The 20,735-nt window shown below is 34.9% G+C and overlaps 1 protein-coding gene across 1 annotated transcript in view; it reads left to right on the top strand.

Moving 5' to 3' along the window:
• LOC150081524 (SET domain-containing protein 4) overlaps positions 1 to 14,332 on the top strand; it is a 65,532-nt gene extending 51,200 nt beyond the window's left edge. The window contains exons 7-8 of the mRNA XM_090380235.1: positions 3,077 to 3,148; positions 14,107 to 14,332. Of these exons, the coding sequence (XP_090236361.1) occupies positions 3,077 to 3,148; positions 14,107 to 14,332 (298 nt within the window). The remainder of the gene's footprint in view (positions 1 to 3,076; positions 3,149 to 14,106) is intronic.
• The last annotated feature ends 6,403 nt before the right edge of the window (positions 14,333 to 20,735 follow it).

The raw sequence follows: 20,735 nt of genomic DNA, 5'->3' as shown, positions 1-20,735 counted from the left end.
TACCAATGTCAAAAATTTCAGTTAATTTTTAATAGTTGATAAAAATGTATGTATGTATTACTATGTATGTAGCATTTTATATGCACCCTTTGATGAGCATGAAATGCTATTAAACCTAAAATTTACTCAGTAGAGGGGGGGGGCCCTCTTAAAAGTTATAGCTTAGGGGCCATAACAGCCTTAAATCCGGCCCTGCCCTCATGAGCAGAACTGATTTTTTTTTACTTGTTTTGGCCCTATGAACTCTTGTTTTCCTTATGCTTACAGTTACCTAATCTCCACCTTTTTGTAAGTCAAAAGTTGGCGATATTCATGCTTGATTTACACTCCAAAATTTTAGGCACTAATGGCATAATTTCCATTAGAGGTTTCTGATTAAAATATGTTATTTCTGGTAAATAATATTGTACAGATTGTAAAAGTAAATATCATATTCATTAAACACAGTAGTTAAGCAAAAAACTCAAACTACTTTCATAACATTAAGTTGTTGCATGGCTTCTGATTAGCATTTATGAAGCAGTAACGGAACTGGATGCAAAAAATAATCGGGAGACAGAGGGTGGTTTTTAATGGACATTGCTCTTCTTGACCGATGTTATTAATGGAGTCCCTCATGGTTCACTGCCAGGTCCCTTATTGTTTTGAATATTTATTACCAATATTGATGAAGGTATATTACACTTATGTCTGAGTTTGAATATGATACAAAGGTTGGCAGGAAGACAACAATCTGCTTAATCACAGGAATTAAGGTATGCCACTGCAACAAGGCCTATTAAAATTAGAAAGATTGGATGAATATAGGTTAAATATTGATAAATGCAAGATACTGCATGTGAGCATCAGTAATCCCAGAATAACATAACAGTTATATGGTACCACACTTAAGACTGTGGAGGATGAAAAAGGTCCAGGAATAATTATACAGTCTGACATGAAATTCTCTGGAAAGTGCAGACAGGCTGCTAGGACTGCTCATGGGGTTTTGTCAGTGATATATATATATTTTAAGGTGGTAGATGACTTTCATCAACCGGTGAAATACCACCACTTTGCTTATTGGAGGCTTGAAGTGGTGAAACCCATGTTTAGTCTCTAGAGCAGAGTTTCCGGCATCCCCCTCCCCCCAATTCTTCTCCTTCAACCCATGCACGGTACTAAGTACTATAGGTTTTGATACCTTTCGTGTTTGGGGGTTTCATAAAAAAAAAAAAAAATATACAGGAATTTGCTAGCAGGGACCCATTGTATAAATCAGTGGTTATACCACATCTTGGTGGTGGAGGAAGAAAGAGATCTAGGAGTAATATTATACAGTCTGACATGAAGCTTTTTGAATAAGTGCAGACAGGCTGCTAGGACAGCCCATGGGGTTCTGTCAGTGATATACAGGAATTTGTTAGCAGGGACAAGGAGGTGATTATCCCATTGTATAAAGCAGTAGTTATGCTGCACTTTGAATGTGTGATATTGTTCAGATTTAATATTGTCTTGGTCAAACACTGATTTTAAAAGGCTGTTAGCCTTCCTTTCTAAGTAGATGGAACCTGCAGAAAATTCAGTGCAGAAAGAATGATCCAACATTACATCCTTCTACTCTTATCAGCAGGTAAAATTACTTGGTCCACATCTGTTTTGAATTTTGGCAAGGTGAGACAATCTAGTAAAGGAAGACAAGGTTGAACCCTCCTCCCCACAGGGTGGTTGTTAAACTTTTACAACTATTCTCAGTTTAATCCTATCCAATTAGCTGTAGTTAATGAACTGACCAGGTATGCTAGTTTATGTTGCATACAGTATGTGAAGTGCACAAAACAAAATGCTAGATATACTTGTAACATTAAATTGCATTTTCTCTGTCTGTGTATACAAAGCTCAATTTGATTTAATGATTTCTTTCAGTAATCACTAAAGAAATAGTTTAGTATTTTAACTGTAACTGGGCATGCTGATGAATTTCTTTTCCTCACATGCACACTTTCTTAACCCAGCAGTTTTGTAATCATGTTTTGTAACATCAGCTATATCATCTGGTGGGTGACCATTAATGGCTCTCAAAGAATTTTTCATTTGAAATCTATTGAAAAAAGGAAACCATACATCCACCTGAAATTCAAAGTTCATGAGACTTATGCCAGAACATGGGAACAACTGTTAGGCAAACTGCCATCAGAAGAACACTGCAAAGCTGATCGCAAGTCATGCATCCCAACTTTGCTCTCTCAACTGCATTTCAAGATCCACCTCTTCTGCTCTATGGTCATAATAGGCATTTACTAATACTCTGAGGATATTGCAATGGATAATGGGAGTGATGAAATAGTCTACATAGACCACACATAAGATTGATGCATTGGATGTGGCATATGTACAAGAAAGAGTTTCACATAGATTTGATTGTACTCACAGTCAAGTCCAGTTTTGACAATGTAATAGTCTAAGTCTTCTACATTGTTTGGTGGTTAACGTATATAGAACTATGAGGTGCCAATGCCAACTGTGAATAATTTTGAATATTTAAATAATTTTGAATAATTTTGCACTATCTGCATTTTGGGAATTGTGAGAAACACCTGTATTAGCATAACCTTGTTCAGCCCAGCATCCCAATCTTAAGCAAGCTGATTCTGAGTTACCTTAAAACAAGATGAAAGATGAACTGAGATGTCAGGTTCTATAAATGAGCATACATCTAGTGGTTAAGCTGTGGTTGTTAAAGCTAAACAATAAAATATCACATTAGTAGTAATTGAGTCATATACCTTGATAACCAGAATATAACGTAAAATGTACTTAACTTAATTATGAATTAAATTGCATGCACACACACACACACACACACACACACACACACACACACACACACACACACACACACACACACACACACACACACACACACACACACACACACACATTCTTGCTATAAGTAAAACATATTTTACACACCTTGACCACATTTCTTACAGTAAGTATAAGAAATCAAATTTAGATTTGAACCCAATTTTTATATTGCTATTTATATTTAATTCAGATACCCATATTTTGATATCTATGCCTGTTTTTGTTTCAGAAATATGGGATGTAGCATAGAAGGATTAACTTGGAATCTGAAATTTGCATTAAAATTTCTAGTATCAGATCAGTAAGTTTTTATTTCTAATATACAGATTTATTTTTATTTTTATTTTTTTGAATGTGTCTGCATAGAGGGTTTGGTAGATTTATTCATAATTTAATTCTTTTGAATGATTTATTGTGACTAGCAAATGCATTTCCAGTTTTACTTTTTGCAAAATTAGCCTGCTCACTTCAAAGCACTCTTAATATAAACTGTAATTAGCATATATTATAGTTTATATTAAGAGTTTGCCTTTTTTTTTACATTCATCCTTTTACTTCTTACATAATGATGTACCACTGTAAAATATATGCATTAAGAGCTACTGTTTACTTTTTAATTTAGTTATTTCTACTCTTTCTTTAGAACTATACAGCAAACTATAAAGAGAGTGGTAACATACTCCCTATTCCCTTGTGTATAAGGTCATGAAACCAAAACAACAGGCATAGGTGTCGATGTGACATTGCTTTTATTGATTTTATATGTGTACATGGGAAGCTCTGATTGTATTAGTGAGCTGTTCCTTTTGTCTGTTTAGTACTGTACTGAAAATCAGTTTCTCTGTAAAAAGTGTCTCAGTATGGAAGAATGTTTACTATAAGAAAAACCAGTGATCTTAAAAGTTCATTTTTCAAGTGAACTCTTGTAAATCTGAAAGTAAAAGATTCACTCAAAGTAAATCTGAAAACAACTCAATGAATTCTGTGAACTGTTTCCACCTTGTGAAGAAGATGAACAAATTCTTGGGTCTTAAAAGGTGCACAACAATGTATATTTGGTCAACTTGTACACAAGGTTGATGCTAGCATTTGTTGTGCCTGAGGCAAAACCGTATAACAGCGCCTAATTCATATTGTATCTTAACATGCATATATATTCAGTAGCGCATCTAGCATTTCGGTTTGTGCGGTTAACCTGGATAAAATTACTGATGACTTAAAAAAGCCCTTGCAAATTTACTTGCATCTGCACTCTGCAGACCCATTAAAAGAAAGCACTTCACAAAATAGTTTATTAATAATTCCTCAACAATTCCACATTCCACATCATTAAGGGATTATGGGTTGCTATACCTATCACTGTGGTATATTTGTATAATTGTAGATAGTGAAAACCTAACAGTACAATAAATAAGTAAAGATATTTTGTATTTGGGGTAAAGAGAAAGTAAAAATTTGATATTGAATGTTAAATGTAAAACATATTTTATTAACGCCGTGGTGCCTATTTTTTAGGCAGCACCTGTGGCAAGTGCCTCACTTGCACATTCTTAGTTGCCGGGCCTGCTTGTACATTGGTATAAGTTGACCTTAAAATTTTCCATGATTTTTTAGCGCTTCAAAGGTTGACTCAGGAATATATGGTAACTTTGCTAATTTGAGTATATATAATGATTATATTTTATTATAAATATCTGTATTAATGACCTAATATTGTTTTGTCATTGGAAGTGTATTTTAAGATAGAATTTGTACAATTTCACTGATTCCACTTTGTAACTGTTCCTGGCCAAAATTATTATTTTGGTCAGAGATAGTTATATAGTTATATATAAGGCCTCCATAGCCGAGTGGTCAGGAGCAGGAGTGCAGTAGCACACGCTCCTTGAGTAGACTGGGATCCAAGCCCCTGACTACTAAATATGGTCAGTCTGCCAACCTGCACTGGACCAGTGTGGCAGATTATGGTCCATTTTCCCTCAACATGAAATGTTGAGGATGCTTTCATCCTGCAGTGGGTTGATAATGGCTGCAGTTTACCCTTTTTTTTTTTTAGTTATATATCCACTGCATACAAACAAAAACATAAAAAGTAATGCTTTAGTGATCAGTTTTTTCAATGTTTTGATGATATCCACATGTTCACACCCATTTTAAACAACTAGTTAAGAAAGTGCTGTTTGTTTTATCAGCAAAATATTACCTGTCTGTTTGAACTATTTGTACCATTTCATTATTGACTCTTTTTATTTTAATTTTTGACTAATTTTCATTGATGAACGGTTCTTTTTGCTCATGCGAAAGGTTGTTGACTATTAGCAGATTGGATTTTTAAGCCAGAAAATAAATTGCACTGTTATTTTCTATAGGAAAATGTGAGGCTTGGCGCGTTTGAACACAGCATCTATTTCAGTTATTTTTAGCCCATTGTCAGTGATCTTTGCATAATTGTAGGGTTTTGTTTTTTGTTTTCTTACATCTTTGTTCTAAGTATTGTAGATGTGGCACTGGCCGTATACCACAGTTCTCTCTTGAGATGACATGCACGGTTCATTTGTATGAAGGAATGTCTCTGCTCTGGTAGAATGTTTGTTTGTTATTTGGTTTTTAGGAGCATTAGCAACTAAGGCCATATTGCTCTGGGAATATGCGGTGGTCATTCCCTGACCTTTCTGCATCCTCTGTATTTGGTGGTGATGGGCTCGAACCCCGGTCTAATCAAGAAGCGTGTGCTACGCACTGCTGCTCCTTCCCACCTGGCTATGGAGGCGCGCCTCTTTTAGAATCTGGCAGTTACAGTTGTGTACGCAAACCTAGGTTTCATACCATGAGATATGAGTGGCTGCACCACATAATGTTATATGGAATGTATACTATGACAGAAGTTAATTTTTTTGCTACTTTATGAATATATCTGGTAGATTTTAGTAGCAAACAACCTAGTGATTCCTAGATTAGGTTTATGACACGTTCGCAAATGATTTTTTTTGTTAATATTGGTGATGGTTTCTTTTTGTCTAATATAGTAGTCTTCCTTATGGCACCACCACCACCACCCATTGAGAGGCAGTTTAAAAATATTGGTATTAATGGCCCCAGGCATGCAAGCATAACCATAAATGTGTTATGTCTGTAGAAGTGCATTTTGACAAGCCAGTTTGAATGTTGTGCATGCTGAAAAAACCATAATAATGAACAAGAGAAATTCTCCACCTGAGATCAGCTAACTACAGCCTTGAATGAAGAGAACTTTAGAAATTCCTCCAGATGTTGATGGGAATCAAACCCAGACCTCTCCAAATGAGTAGCAGGCAGCAATGCATCATGCTAAGTGGGCTGCCACATTGACCTGTCGCTGAATACAAAGAAATGTCTAGAGGGCATCTAGTATCTTTCTTCAGTGGAAGTGTGCTTGTAGTATAAGGATTATTATTATTTTTTTATATTTTATGCATTGCTTTATTTTCATCTATGTTTTAATTGATGAACAGTAAGCGGAGGTCACAGAATGGTTTGGATTAATGAATAAATTTCCTGCTCTTATTTATGGAAAGAAGAAATGCTGTTGATCATGTGATTGCCAACATTATAATTGTATTAGCTGGGACACTTCAAGGCTCTCCAAATTAAAAAAAAAACAAAACAAACCAGAATAGGAGCAACAAGAAGCAGCGTTATAAGTCATCATTGAGGGATTAGTGTACTTATTAGCTTGCAACCCCCCCCCACTGTCTTTACATCCGCCACTCAAAAAAAAAGAAAGAAAAGAAAAGACCAAATATTTAGTTTGTTTTAGTGTGTCGTGTCGATTGTTGTGTTCCATAGCACCACAAAATGACAATTGGTTTCATTATTTATGTCAGGGATGTCGAAATTTTTTTTTTATAGTAACTATTTTTTTTTTTTTTTGTTTAGAAATCGCGAAAATGATGGGCAAATGCAAGGGTTGTGCTTTCAATTACAATGTAAACAAAAACTTGAAATTATTCAAAAGTTTGAAAATGGTGCATCCGTTAAATCTCTAATGAACCATTATAATGTTGGTGACTAAACCATACGCGACCTTGTAAAAAATAAAGGAAGCTATTAGATTTAACATGGACATCGTAAAAAATAAAGGGAAGCATCGTATTGGACACTCGAGTAGTGCTTGGTAAGTTTTTTAACTATCACCATACTTTTTACGTAGGTTGCTGAACATTTTTCGATACAGTAAGTCCCTGACTTATGTAGCTTCAGACTTACATTACGTTATTTATATATTTTTTATATGACTGAAGATTTCAGTGAAGGGGACACACATTTCACCATAATAAAGTAAAAAACCACAGAATTCCAGTTATCGGTACTATCGGTATAAATGGGTAGTAAACTTGATCTTATTGCAAATGCAATAAGATCAAGTTTACTACCCATTTATAATGAATTGCACTAACAGAAAAGGCCAGTAACCTAGAAGGTGCAAATTGAGAGGAAAGTGGAGGAGAAATTGTTGAAGATAAACATAAAAAAGGCACCCGGGGTGGACGGGATCTATCCAGTTATATTAAAGGATGCAGCAAAGGAAGTATGCAAACCCTTAGCCATAATTATGAGAGCTTCTTTGGACTCGGAGAGGTACCCATGGACTGGAGATGTGCAAATGTGACCCCAATTCATAAAGGAGGATCAAAGGGCAACACAAGTAATTATAGACCTGTTAGTTTAACTACCATTCCAGGAAAATTAATGGAGGCACTGGTTAAAGAAGCATTGCAGGATCATCTAGACAAGACTTCAGTTATAGCTCAGACACAGCATGGGCTTGTTAAGTGGAAGTCTTGTCTGACTAATTTGATTGGATACTACGATGTAGTCACAAAGTAACTGGATGCAAAGAAAAATTTTGATATCATATATTTGGATCTTAGGAAGGCTTTTGATACTGGTGTAGTGGCATTAGAGGCAAATGGCTGCTATGGATATAGAGATGGTTGAGTGGGAGAAGACAGAGAGTGGTAAACAATGGACACCGCTCTTTGTGGACTAATGTTATTAGTGGAGTCCACCAGGGTTCAGTGTTGAGTCCATTGTTGTTTTCTGTATTCATCAATGATATCAATGATGGTATATTAAGTTTAATGTTCAAGTTTGCAGAAGATACGAAGGTTGGCAGGGTTGTTAAGGACACTAATGACAGTATGCTGCTGCAACAGGATCTAGAAAAGTTGAGCAGATGGGCTGAGAGGTGGCAAATGAAGTTTAACATTGACAAATGTAAAGTACTACATATGGGAAGCAGAAACCCCAGACAGTGATAGAGAACGAAACTGTACACAGTACCACTGTACACAGACAGTGGTAGAGAACGAAAAGGACCTGGAGGTAATTGTGCAGGCAGATATGAAAGTTTCTGAGCAGTGCAGATGGTCTGCAAGAGTAGCTTGTAGTGTCTTGTCAATGATATACAGGAATTTTTCTAGCAGCGATAAGAAGGTGATTATCCCCTTATATAAGGCAATGGTCAGGCCACACTTTGACTACTGTATACAGGTCTGGAGGCCTCATTTTAAGAAGGATGTAAAGCTGTTGGAACGAGTACAGAGAAGGGCATCAAGATTAGTCAATGGAACAAAGGGTTGCTCTTACGAAGAAAGGCTTAAATTTTGCAAATTACAGTGTCTGGGGACTAGGCACCTGTGAGGTGATCTGATTGAGGTGTATAAAGCCTTGAATGGTTTGAGCATGCTCAATGCTGATAGAATTCTTCCTCTTGCTCAGAATAATCATTTGAGAGAGCATAAATTCAAATTGAGGAAAGACAGATGTAGGATAGATGTGCTGAAGTTTGCCTTTAGCCAGCTGGTGGTTGGTTGGTGGAACAGATTTCCATCCTTTGTTGTGTAAGTTGATAGCCTAAATAAATTTAAGGCTGAGCTGGACAGGTACTTGGAACGAACGGAGGAAGGGGAATGCCAGAGGTGTATTCAACTCTGGCAGTATGCTAAATAATCTTGTAATAACTAAGAGTAAAGTGGAGAAGAAATTGAAGATAAACATAAGAAAGGCACCTGGGGTGGATGGAATTTATCCAGTTATATTAAAGGAGGCGGCAAAGGAAATAAGCAAACTCTTAGCCATAATTATGAGAGCTTCCCTGGACTCAGGGGAGGTACCCGTGGACTGCAGATGTGCAAATGTGACCCCCAATCCACAAAGAAGGATCAAAGGGAGACAGGTAATTACAGACCTGTTAGTTTAACTTCTGTTCCAGGGAAATTAATGGAGGCACTGGTTAAAGAAGCATTGCAGGATCATCTAGACAAGACTTCAGTTATAGCTCAGACACAGCATGGGCTTGTTAAGGAGAAGGCTTGTCTGACTGATTTGATTGGATACTATGATGTAGTCATAAAGGAACTGGATGGAAAGAATAACTCTGATATCATATATTTGGATCTTAGAAAGGCCTTTGATACTGTTGCACATGGAAGACTGTTGCACAAATTGGAGCAGTGGGGCACTGGAGGCAAATTGCTGCTATGGATAAAGGGATGGTTGAGTGGGAGAAGACAGAGAGTAGTAATCAAAGGACACTGCTCTTTGTGGACTAATGTTATTAGTGGAGTCCCTCAGGATTCAGCGTTGGGTTCATTATTGTTTTCTGTATTTATAAATGATATTGATGATGGTATATCAGGCTTAATGTCCATATTTGCAGATGAGATGAAGGTTGGCAGGGTTGTTAATGACACTAATGACAGTACACTGCTGTAACAGGATCTAGGAAAGTTGAGCAGATGGGCTGAGAGGTGGCAAATGAAGTTTAACATTGACAAATGTAAACTATTACATATGGGAAGCAGTAATCCCAGAGTAATGTATCAACTCTGTGGTACCACACTGACAGTAGTAGAGAATGAAAAGGACCTGGGGGGTAATTGTGCAGGCAGATATGAAGTTTTCTGAGCAGTGCAGACGGTCTGCAAGAGTAGCTCGCGGTGTCTTGTCAATGATATACAGGAATTTTTCTGGCTGAGATAAGAAGGTAATTATCCGCTTGTATAAGGCAATGGTCAGACCACATCTTGAGTACTCTATACAGGTCTGGAAGCCTCATTTTAAGAAGGATGTAGAGCTGTTGGAACGAGTACAGAGAAGGGCAACAAGATTAGTGAATGGAACAAAGGGTTGCTCTTACGAAGAAAGGCTTAAGTTTTGCAAATTACTGTGTCTGGAGACTAGGCACCTGCGAGGTGATCTGATTGTGGTGTATAAAGCCTTGAATGGTTTGAGCATGCTCAATGTTGATGGGATTCTTCCTCCTGCTCAGAATAATCACCTGAGAGGGCATAAATTCAATTTGAGGAAAGACGGTTGTAGGATAGATGTGCGAAAGTTTGCCTTTAGCCAGCAGGTGGTTGATTGCTGGAACAAATTTCCATCTGTCGTTGTAGAAGTTGATAGCTTAAATAGATTCAAGGCAGAACTTGATAAACATTTGGAGCGATTGGATTTGTGAAATAAAGGTTTTTTTTTTTTTTTTTTTTTTTTGGCTGATGCTATATAAGCTTTCTTTCTTGCATCATGTGCCTTTGCTAATGCTAATTGTTTTTATTGTTTTATGGCAGTGACCTCCAGAAATGTGCTTTAGTAAAACGTGAGCTCATGTTGGGTGATAATGTTGAGTTTTCACCTAACCCCTGTGAAGTTCTTTACAGAAAATTTCATTTTGACCGTTATCCTGGTGCCGACTAAGAGAATAAGTGACAGCAGTATTAGTAAATCTATCAAGAAAAGGAAAGCGATCGAGTTGGATCAGAATATTGAAATAATAAGGATGTATGAAAATGGTCGAACATTAACAAGTATTGTACGGAATTCAGATTTATTAATGGTATCGGTGAACACAATAAAGGAGAAAAACAGAATACAAGAAGCGTTGAAGGGATCGGCACCAATGAAATCAACTATAATAACCAAGGCTATGAAATACATACCAGTTTTTACAGTACAATAACATGCATTTTTTCTTCCTTTTAAATTTTCTTTTCTTATGTGCCACTCCGGCTACTTCACTGCTGTCCCCAGATAAAGTTTTTAATTGAACTAATTAAAAATATAACTATTTTTCTTCGTTCTTCTGAGGATATTACATGGTTTTTATAATTTTGGCATATCAGGGATATAGTAGCAATATTTTATTAGTCAATCCCGAGTTACATAAAACTCGACTTACATAAGAAGTCCTGGAACATATCTCTTACGTATGTCGGGGACTTAACGTATTTTTGTTTAACCGGGAAATCGATTATCCGGGAATTTTTTTTACACCATCTATCCCAGAAAATCGAGAGTTTACTGTACTTGGTGTAGTTATGCAGTGCTGATGGCCATGCTGCCAAGTGAATAAATAAGCTAAATATGTGCATTAGGAATATGTGAATTTTTTAATTTTACATTAGGTAAAATTTATGAAGTACAGAGCCTGTTCATTAAAATGATCCGGTTATTTTGAGGGATCCATTGAAACACCAAAGTTCTAAATAAAACATTTTCATAATAAATTACTGCCTAAAGCTCTCAATTTATATACCTACCGACAATGTTTGAGAAGAACACTGTGTTAATATCATTAAATTATCTTTAAAGAAAATATGAATTACCCTTTTCCACATGATAAGTTTTAAATTAGATTTATTGAAAGTAGAGATAAAATTTTTTACAATCTTTTTCCCAGTCAATCTCAGTATATAAATTAAAATGGTAAAATTTCTGCTTGCAGCAATTTTACATTGGAAACTATAGAATGAACATAAAATTAGGATGCATTCCAGTTTTAAGTTTATTATGTTCAGTTTCCTAAATGAATAGGTTCCATACAGATGTATACAAATATCTATATACTATGTATAGATACTGTGTGGAAGAGGATTTCAATTAAAAGGCACTTTTGGTTTAGTCTAAAAACATCATCACTGCAACTTTTAAGATGAACTTAAACTGATTTTGTTTCAATTTTAAAAAATAAACAGTGGTTGTAGCATGAGGGAGCACATGACACAAACTGCCCTCATTCTTCTCAGCTAAATGCGCATACTGAAGAGCAAACATCATTTACAACTATTGTGTGTTTTGGTTTTTTAACTTTTTTCAAAATAAAATAAATAAAACGTATTTCTTTTTATTTTCCATTAAGAAAAACACAGCTGATTAGGCAAAATTTTAATTTAGAAATCGTAAAGTCTAAGTGGTAATACTTAATAAAATTTTAATGTCAGATTTAAAAATTTCAGCCCAAATATAAAAAAAAAAAAAAAAAAGTCTATCCAGGAAAATAGTCAAATAAAAAGGTATACTGCAGCCATTATCAACCCACTGCAGGATGGAAGCCTCCTCAACAATTCATGCTGAAGAAAATGGACCATAATCTGCCATGCTGGTCCACTGCGGATTGGCAGATCGACCATATTTAGCACTCGGGCTTGAACCACAGTCTACTCATGTTTTTTTTAAAAATGATAAATGGAAGAGATTAATATTTCAAATTTTTGGCAGAGTTAATAATTTTTTAAAATAAATGACGTAAAAAAACAGCAATTTTTAAATAATTTTTATTAAAAACTAAAAATTGCATATACTAAGTTTTGCAGTCCATTAAGAAAAAAAGGAAATATGGCATACTCCATATAGAATTCAAAAACCCATGAAACTTTTGCCAGAAATTAAACAGGTTTTCACCTGTCTAGTATCACCGGCATTTTTACAACTGGGGACTGCAGTATTAAATGTAAATTTTTGCTTCTGCTACTGCTGTGCATGGCTGTTTACTTAGACAAAATACAAAATAAATCCTGACCACTCGGCTACGGAGTTTTTTCTTAGTATTCATTTTAAATCAAAGGGTATTAAATTAATGTATAAGTACTGTCTGGTTATTAATATTAAGTAAGCTAAATAAGAATTCAACACATAAACTATGCTCTCCACAAAGTAACTGTGTGATTTTGCACTAGACAAGCCTAGCGGCTGCGTGTTGACAAGAGTAGTCATGTAGTTCAACGGATTTGTAAAAGTGTATGCAGTTAGAGCACATAATAGTAATAACATTTAGCTTTTGACTAATTATTTTTTATATATATTTAAAATTCGTCGTGATCAACCGAAATTAAAGCCACAATCGACTGGTAGATCGCGATTGACTTGTTGGCCACCCCTGGCATAGTGTATGGTTTTCACTTGATTAGAAATAGATATTTCAAATCTTTTTCCCTGGTCATTTTCAATGTTAATTTTAATTGTATTGCATATTTCAAATAAAATAGTTTTTATTATACAAGACCTTGTAAATTGAAAGCCATATGACAAAAAATTAATTATTTAATATTAATAGTAGTAGTAATGGCAAATGATGCAAGAAAGCATCATTTGCCGTTACTACTACTACTATTAATTTGTCTCCAAGAGTTTTCCCTCCAAGAATTTGTTTAGTTTCCCCTCGAATTTATTCAACCCATCCACTTCCACAACAGATGGAAACCTGTTCCAACAATCAACCATCCACTGGCTGAAGGCAAAGTTCTGCGCATCTGTCCTGCAACCATCCTTCCCTATTAACTTGAATTTATGCCCCTCATGGGTGTACTCTCAACAAGTAGAAGAATACTATTAACATTAAGCTTACTCAATCCATTCAAGACTTTAAATACCTCAGTATTTAAAGCTGCAATTTGCAGAACTGAAGCCTTTCTAGGTAAGAGCACCCTTTTGTTCCCTTCAAAAATCTGGTTGCCTTTCTCTGCACCCATTCCAGCAGATCTACAGCCTTCCTAAAGTGAGGCCTCCAGACCTGTATACAGTACTCAAGATGTGGCCTAACCATGGCCTTATACAAAAGGATAATCACCTCCTTATCCCTACTAGAACAGTTTCTGTATATCATTGACAAAACCCCATGAGTTGTCCTGGCCGCATGTCTGCACTGCTCAGATAATTTTATGTCTGACTGCACAATTATCCCCAGGTCTTTTTCATTCTCCAATATTCTGAGTGTAGTACCACACAGTTGATAAGTTACTCTTATCAACTGTGTGGTAACTGTCTGGAGTTATTGCTACTCCTGTGCAGTACCTTGATTTAATGTTTTAATTTCTCCATTTAAAGTTAAAAGAATATTATTATATGGTTGTTTAGTAATGCATAAATATAAAAAAATAACCAAAACATCTTTATAATTTTAAATGTTAGTTTGTTATTTATTGTTATGCATATTTCTTTCAGAAAACATTTTGACAATACCTTTGAAGAACTACTTACACCTAAAGAAGAGACCCTTTATAAAATTTTGATTAGAGGTATTCTTGAAAGAAAGTTACAAGAATATTTAAAGCTTCATGCAGAACTAGACCTAATAAATACACTTGATGAAAAAATTAAATTATTAATAAATCATTTCTATTCTGTACAACAGAAAATACTTATAAATACTCTCTCACTTTATAGTTAACATCTCCATTTGCTGTTCATTAAATTTTATTTTTTGAAAAGAAATTTTAAACTTTGCATTCAAATGCTAAGGCTTAAAAAAAGTGAATGAGGCTACTGTATGTGTAACTATTAATGCTTTGTTTAACAATAAAATTGCCTTAATAGTACTTAACAATGCCTACTGTAAAAGTAGTTTGCACATCCTCAAAAAATTTATATGTAAAGGGCAATTGCATCAGATTATGGTATGCATATCTGCCAACTTTTATGGTTTTACTATAAAATTTATGGAAAATGTCTGTTTTTATAATTTTTCTGAAGGCTTACAGATTTTGGTGTGTGTGTGTGTATGTGTGTGTTTTCAAATACAGGCCTACCAAAGTTATGAGTGATATTTTATAAATATGGTCTTCAAAACCAGTGTTAAATGGCTCTCTTCAACTTTTTTGTAGATTATATATCTTAGATAGCACATCAGGTTGATGTTTTTGTGATTGTGAATAATGAGGTTGCTGTTATTGCATTATTTGCTTCAAATACAAATAACTAAGATAGTAAATGTACAGTGTGCTAAGATAGCAGAAAGCAAGAAACATTATTTTCAGGAATTTAAAGACACATGCTTTTGTTTTCCTATTTTAAAGTTAGAAAGGGAAGTAGATTTATAGTTAGTACCAGTGTCTCCCCCACACACGTGCACTTGATAATAGAGATGCCAATTGGGATCACTCAAACTTTTACAGTAACATTCATAGGCGCCTCCGTAGCCAGGTGGGAAGGAGCAGCAGTGCGTAGCACACGCTTCTTGATTAGACCGGGGTTCGAGCCTGTCACCACCAAATACGGAGGATGCGGAAAGGTCATTCAGGGAATGACCACCGCATATCCCGGAGCAATATGGCCTTAGTTGCTAATGCTCTTAAAAACCAAATAACAAACAAACAGTAACATTCATAAGTTTCCTGTTTATTTCATGCACCCATCACATAAGTAGTTATTATTAATAATGGAAGAAAGAATGATGAATTATCAGAGAAAAAGATTTGTATTAAAAATTTTTTTTTTACAGATCCCAGTCTCTCAAAGTTGACAGGTATAGAAATGAATAGTTTAATATTGCCCTGGAAAAGTATCACCAGTCTGTAGTAATTTAACTTAAACATTATTACTTATTTTTTGCAATTTTATCCTTGTTAATGAAAGATGAAGTGGCTTATATATAATGATTGATTATGCTAGATTTAGTCAATTTTAAACACTAGGGGAAAAAAAATCATTAAAAGCAGTTGTACAAAAAACTTTGATTGAAGTTGTTAAAAAAAGTACATGTTTCAAAGGATGAAGTTAAGTAAATTAATTATTACAGCTTAATGAATTGAGAATGAGTGGTAGTACTCTCACTGAAAAAAAATGTATGTGGGAACCATTAAGTTGAATGACCTATGTATAGAATCGGTTACTTAGTTTTTAGGAAATTAGCAGCTAGTATAAAATAAAATAAGGTTCTCTGATGAGTTATTACATGAAGAGTAACGTCATAGTGAAACACTGTACAGCATGAAAAGGAAAAATGGATCTACATAAAAAAAGAAAATGTTGTGTGCTACTTGTCAATTTTTTTCAATTAGAATAAGTATGTTTGAAGGACCACTGCTTACATTTATAGATTACTTTTTGGGAATTAATGGAGGTAGGGGATGAAGTTTCCTGCTTAATTATAATCCTGTAAGTGTAATCTTGATAGTCTAATTTGAAATAAAGAAAGAAGACAGCAGTGAGAAAGGTTGAATCTGCAATTTTCAAGTACTTGGAAATTACACCAAAGAATGTATGGTGAACCAGTAGGATTTCAGAAGTTAATTTTGTATGTAACTGCTCGAAAGTTTAAAAAGAATGTAGCAAATATTAATTGCGACAGTATAAGAAACTGTTTTTGAAAATGTTTAGGATATTTTGATCCATCAAAAAATTTGGATATTCTATGACTTTTCAGGTATTTCATTAATTTAAATTGTGAAATTGTTTGAATACAGAAATGAGAGTACATCATTGGTTATAAGGGTTGTGGGTGATCTCTTCAGAAAAACTGGACAACTCTCAGTTTCATATCTGCAGCTTTTGGTTTCACACACTGGCATCACTACCTCAAAGTAGGTAGGTTCAAAATAAAAATATCAGATGCACATGTGGAAAGTTTCGCACAAAAAAAAAAAAAAAACTCATCATTTTGCAGATTATAGTAAGAAATACTACTCTAAAATATATTGGAACTAAACTGAAACTATATTCAAAATAAAAATAATCTACAACTTTGTAATTTAAATTTAATTGCACACAGTGTTTATCAATTTTTTTATTCAGTGAGTTTTAATGCAATTGTTTTAATGCAATCTTTTGCATTAAAACAATTGAGAGGTATATTAAAAAAAAAAAGTTACTTCATATAGATTCATTGTATAAACTGTTATGTTCATCTGTCCGTAGAAATTGAAAAACCTGTATTATTCTGGCTATGTGAGAATAATAAAGAATACAGTTTTACATTAACAACAACAGCAGTAACAAAATTTATTAAAACATGAGGGGGAAAAAACTGTAATGTAAACTGAACGTAACTAAAATAAAACTAACAAATATATGTAATGATAATAAAACTTTACTAATTTGAAAATAGCTGACATTGACATGTCTGATATTTGCTTAGTTTGTTTAAACATTTAGCTCAAACACTGAACTGTCTGGGTCAAAACCGGATACCTGGCAATCTTATCAGTTATCTGGAATAGTGAATGTCAGACTTTTTCTGGATAACACCATCAACAAATTTTCACTTCTTTTCCTCATGATAAAATGTTATCCATATGTCTTTTTAGTGAATATGAATTTAAAATTTTATTATGACATTTGGTTTTTTAAAAAAATTTGTATATTTGTTTTAATAGTTTATGAACAGATCATTTAACAAGCTTTAACAAAAATGAACTTTTATCAGCTTATAAGATTTGAGCCCCGATTTCTGCTTGTTACTCCCCACCAACTTCCCACATCTAGTAATAATTGAAAAGCATGTTTGGACTTCACTTATCTTTATACTGTTTTACTATGAAAGACATGTTCTAATGAAAGTTTTCTCCATATCTATTGCTGACATCGCTCAAGTTTTTTTTTTGGGGGGGGGTTAGGAATCAAGATGCAAATGTAGTAATGAATTTTTAAGCTCATATTACAGCTCTTTATACACCTGGACCAGCACTTTTATGAGGTTTTTAATTAAGCTAACTTGATATTAAGAGGGAACAATAAAATCTTTTCTCTATAAACTAGTTGTGGGTGGTGAATATCCGATCCAGAAGATTCTCCACTGTTAGAGATTATTAATTTGCACAGTAAAATGGGAACTCCTTGTTGTCCCATTCATACAAAAAACAGCAAAATTTTGTGAAACCAAGTTGCAACAACTTTCATATTATAACAAATCTTCCAGTTATATCTTTGCATTTTTGAGTAGAAATTCCATTATGTAACAGGTATTTCTTTATCCAATAGTACAACCTTAAACTACGTTCTGAGGCATCAGTAAAAAGCCTTTGATCTTCAGGGTTATTCAAGAGTATCTGTTAAGCCATCCGCATCACTTCAGAAAGCGAAATCACTTATCATTGAAAAAAATTGTATTAAATCCAAAAATAACTGTAATATTCAAATATGGTTGTGTGTTGTGCAAGCACATTACATCCCTGTAACCTGGAACCAAGAGTTCATCTTGACTATTAGAAAAATTTAATCTCCAATCAGATCATTTAATTACATTTGGATAATAAATAAGGTTGACTCTCTTGGGTTAGTATATACTCTTTGTCCTTGTCAGACCCTTCCATTTGTTCTTCATCTTCACATGATAACATATTTGTCTAAAGTTCATTTTTAGGAGGCCTAGGAATTGACATTGCATCAGAATGAGTATAGGCCACAATGCAAAAGGCTGATGTGGTGTTGAATCTTCTTTTTACTTTTAGATGAAACAGTCTTGGTTAAACAAAAGTACGAGGGTCAGTCAATAAGTATTTATCTCACCTAGAAATATATATATAAAACACACACACACACACACACACACACACACACACACACACTACTAAGCCTGATATGGATATTTATTTGTTATTCTAGACCCATCAGTTACTGAACTGGAGCCATGAATACAGCAAGAGATGAGGTGGTATGCTGGAGAATGTTTAGGTCTGATCTGTTATAAAATTTCTTCCTTTGCAAGACGAAGCAAAACAAATTCATGATGAGTTTAAAGCTATATATGGGGAGAACTGCCCATATGAGATTTTGAAAAATTGGAAAGGACAGTTCGGGTAAGGGGGAAGCAAAACAGATTCATGATGTTTTGCTTCCCCCTTGACCCAAGAGAAAGAAGACCTATCTAAGCCAAAAACCCTTCCATTGTGACTAAAGTCTAACAGCTAGTCCTTGAAGACAGACGTGTGAATACATTTTATAGAAAATGAGGTGAACATTAGCCATGTCTGTTTGCACCATGATGCATGAGTTCCTGCACAATGGCTAAGGTGGAAGCCTGATAGGTTCTGAAATTGTTGACACCTCCTCAAAAACTCCACAAGAAAGACTATTCCACACAATTGTTGGAGCTTTGTAGAGAGAATGTTAATTATTATTATTATTTTTTTTTTTGACTGAATTGTTGTTTTGGATGAATGCTGAACAAATTACTATAACACAGAAACAAAGCAAATGAGCAAACAGTAGAAACATTCTTCTTCAATAGCCCCCAACAAAAGCCAAGGTTTAATGGTCTTCCAAAGAGGTGTCGTCAGTATTCTGGTATTCTAAAGGTAATAGCATCATTACAGATTACCTTCCAAGAGGTAATAGCATCACTGGGGTGTACAACAGAAACCCCCTGGGAAAGTTAAGGGAGGCTATCAAATTAAAAAGAGATAGAGGAAGCTGTCCAAAGGTGTCTGCCTTCTAGCTGGCAATGCTCCTGCTCATGAGGCTACTACCATGGTGGACCTTGCTATCAGGTGTGACTTGGAAAATCTGCAGCACTGACCTTATTTTCCCAACCTTTCACCTTCAGACTGATGAGGTAATTAATAAAGAGGAATCCTGATTTTTTGCACAACTGAGGTGTTATTTCAAGAAGTCTGGACGTGTTTATCCAGTGATGGAAAAATATGTAGCTCTAGTACCTCTTGACCACCCCTCACAGTAGTTATCAAATTGAACAACAGATTATGAGGTGCAATGTTTATCATTTATTTTGCAATCAAAACAAGATAAGAGTTATTTTTATTTTTTATGAACCAAAATCACAAAAGGAATTACAAGTTATAGTACTTAGTACCATGCGTGGGAAGGTTCAGAAGATGAGAGAAGATACTTGTTAGCATTAGACTTGAATTTCTATAGATTGTAATTTTCAATAAATACATATGAAGGGAGGTTGTTCCAGAAAACGGAAGTCGAAGGAATAAATGAGGAAGAAGAAGAAGAAGAGTTGGTTTTTTGAGTTTTAAATTGAACAGTAAAGTGATTCTGACTTGTAGCAGTCCCTGTTTGGAAGAGAGAATGGGAATTATAGAAGCCAGTTCAGAAGAATTGGCTTCTATGGAATTGGCCCATGGAAGTATCTATAGAAAAGGCATGTAGCAGAAATAGAACATCTATGAGAAAGAGAGTGGAGAGACTTTGTTAGAGATGGGATATTAATTAAACTAAGTGGCTTCTTTTGAATAGAGTAGAAGACTGAGAAAGATTTTGGGGGAACTGCCCCAGATGTGGGAAAAATATTCCAGAGTAGGATGGATTGGAAAATTATACAGATTAGAAGTCAGGGTAATCCCTAACAGAGATGTGATCTTGTCTAGAATTTGAGTGTCATCGAAGATAAGCATAGGAGCAGAAAAATCCTTTTTTTCAAAATGCGAGACCGGATTGAGTTTTAGAAGGAATGAAATCAGCTACTTTATCTTTGACCCACTGGAGAATTACCTGGAAATTAGTATTTAAGGAATTCATAGTGGATATTCGAGAAGTTGAAGCTGTTTGCACAGGGCAAGGTTTCTCAAACTAAGGTCGAATGCAATGTGCTATCACTAGCAAAACTATGGATAGGATTTTCTGTCAGTGGAAGAGGGTCATTAATATACAAGAGGAAAAGACTGGGGAAAAGAACTGAACCTTGAGTAAACACCAGCATTAGCGGAGAAGTTAGAAGACAGAGAGCCATCTACCTTCCAGACATGAGCAGTCAGAGAGAAAACTGGATGACCAGTTACAAAAAACAGTTGCAGACAACAAGATGGAAGCTTATTTAGAAGACCTTCATGCCAAACACAATCAAAATCCTCTGAAATGTCAACTGCTTTAGTTTCGTCAAACTTTTTCAT

Source organism: Mastigoproctus giganteus, chromosome 8 (assembly GCF_048544385.1).
Source record: "Mastigoproctus giganteus isolate SK-2022 chromosome 8, ASM4854438v1, whole genome shotgun sequence".
Classification (NCBI taxonomy): Eukaryota; Metazoa; Arthropoda; class Arachnida; order Uropygi; family Thelyphonidae; genus Mastigoproctus; species Mastigoproctus giganteus.
Note: the sequence above shows the minus strand (reverse complement) of the source record. Positions and strands in the feature narration are given on the sequence as shown.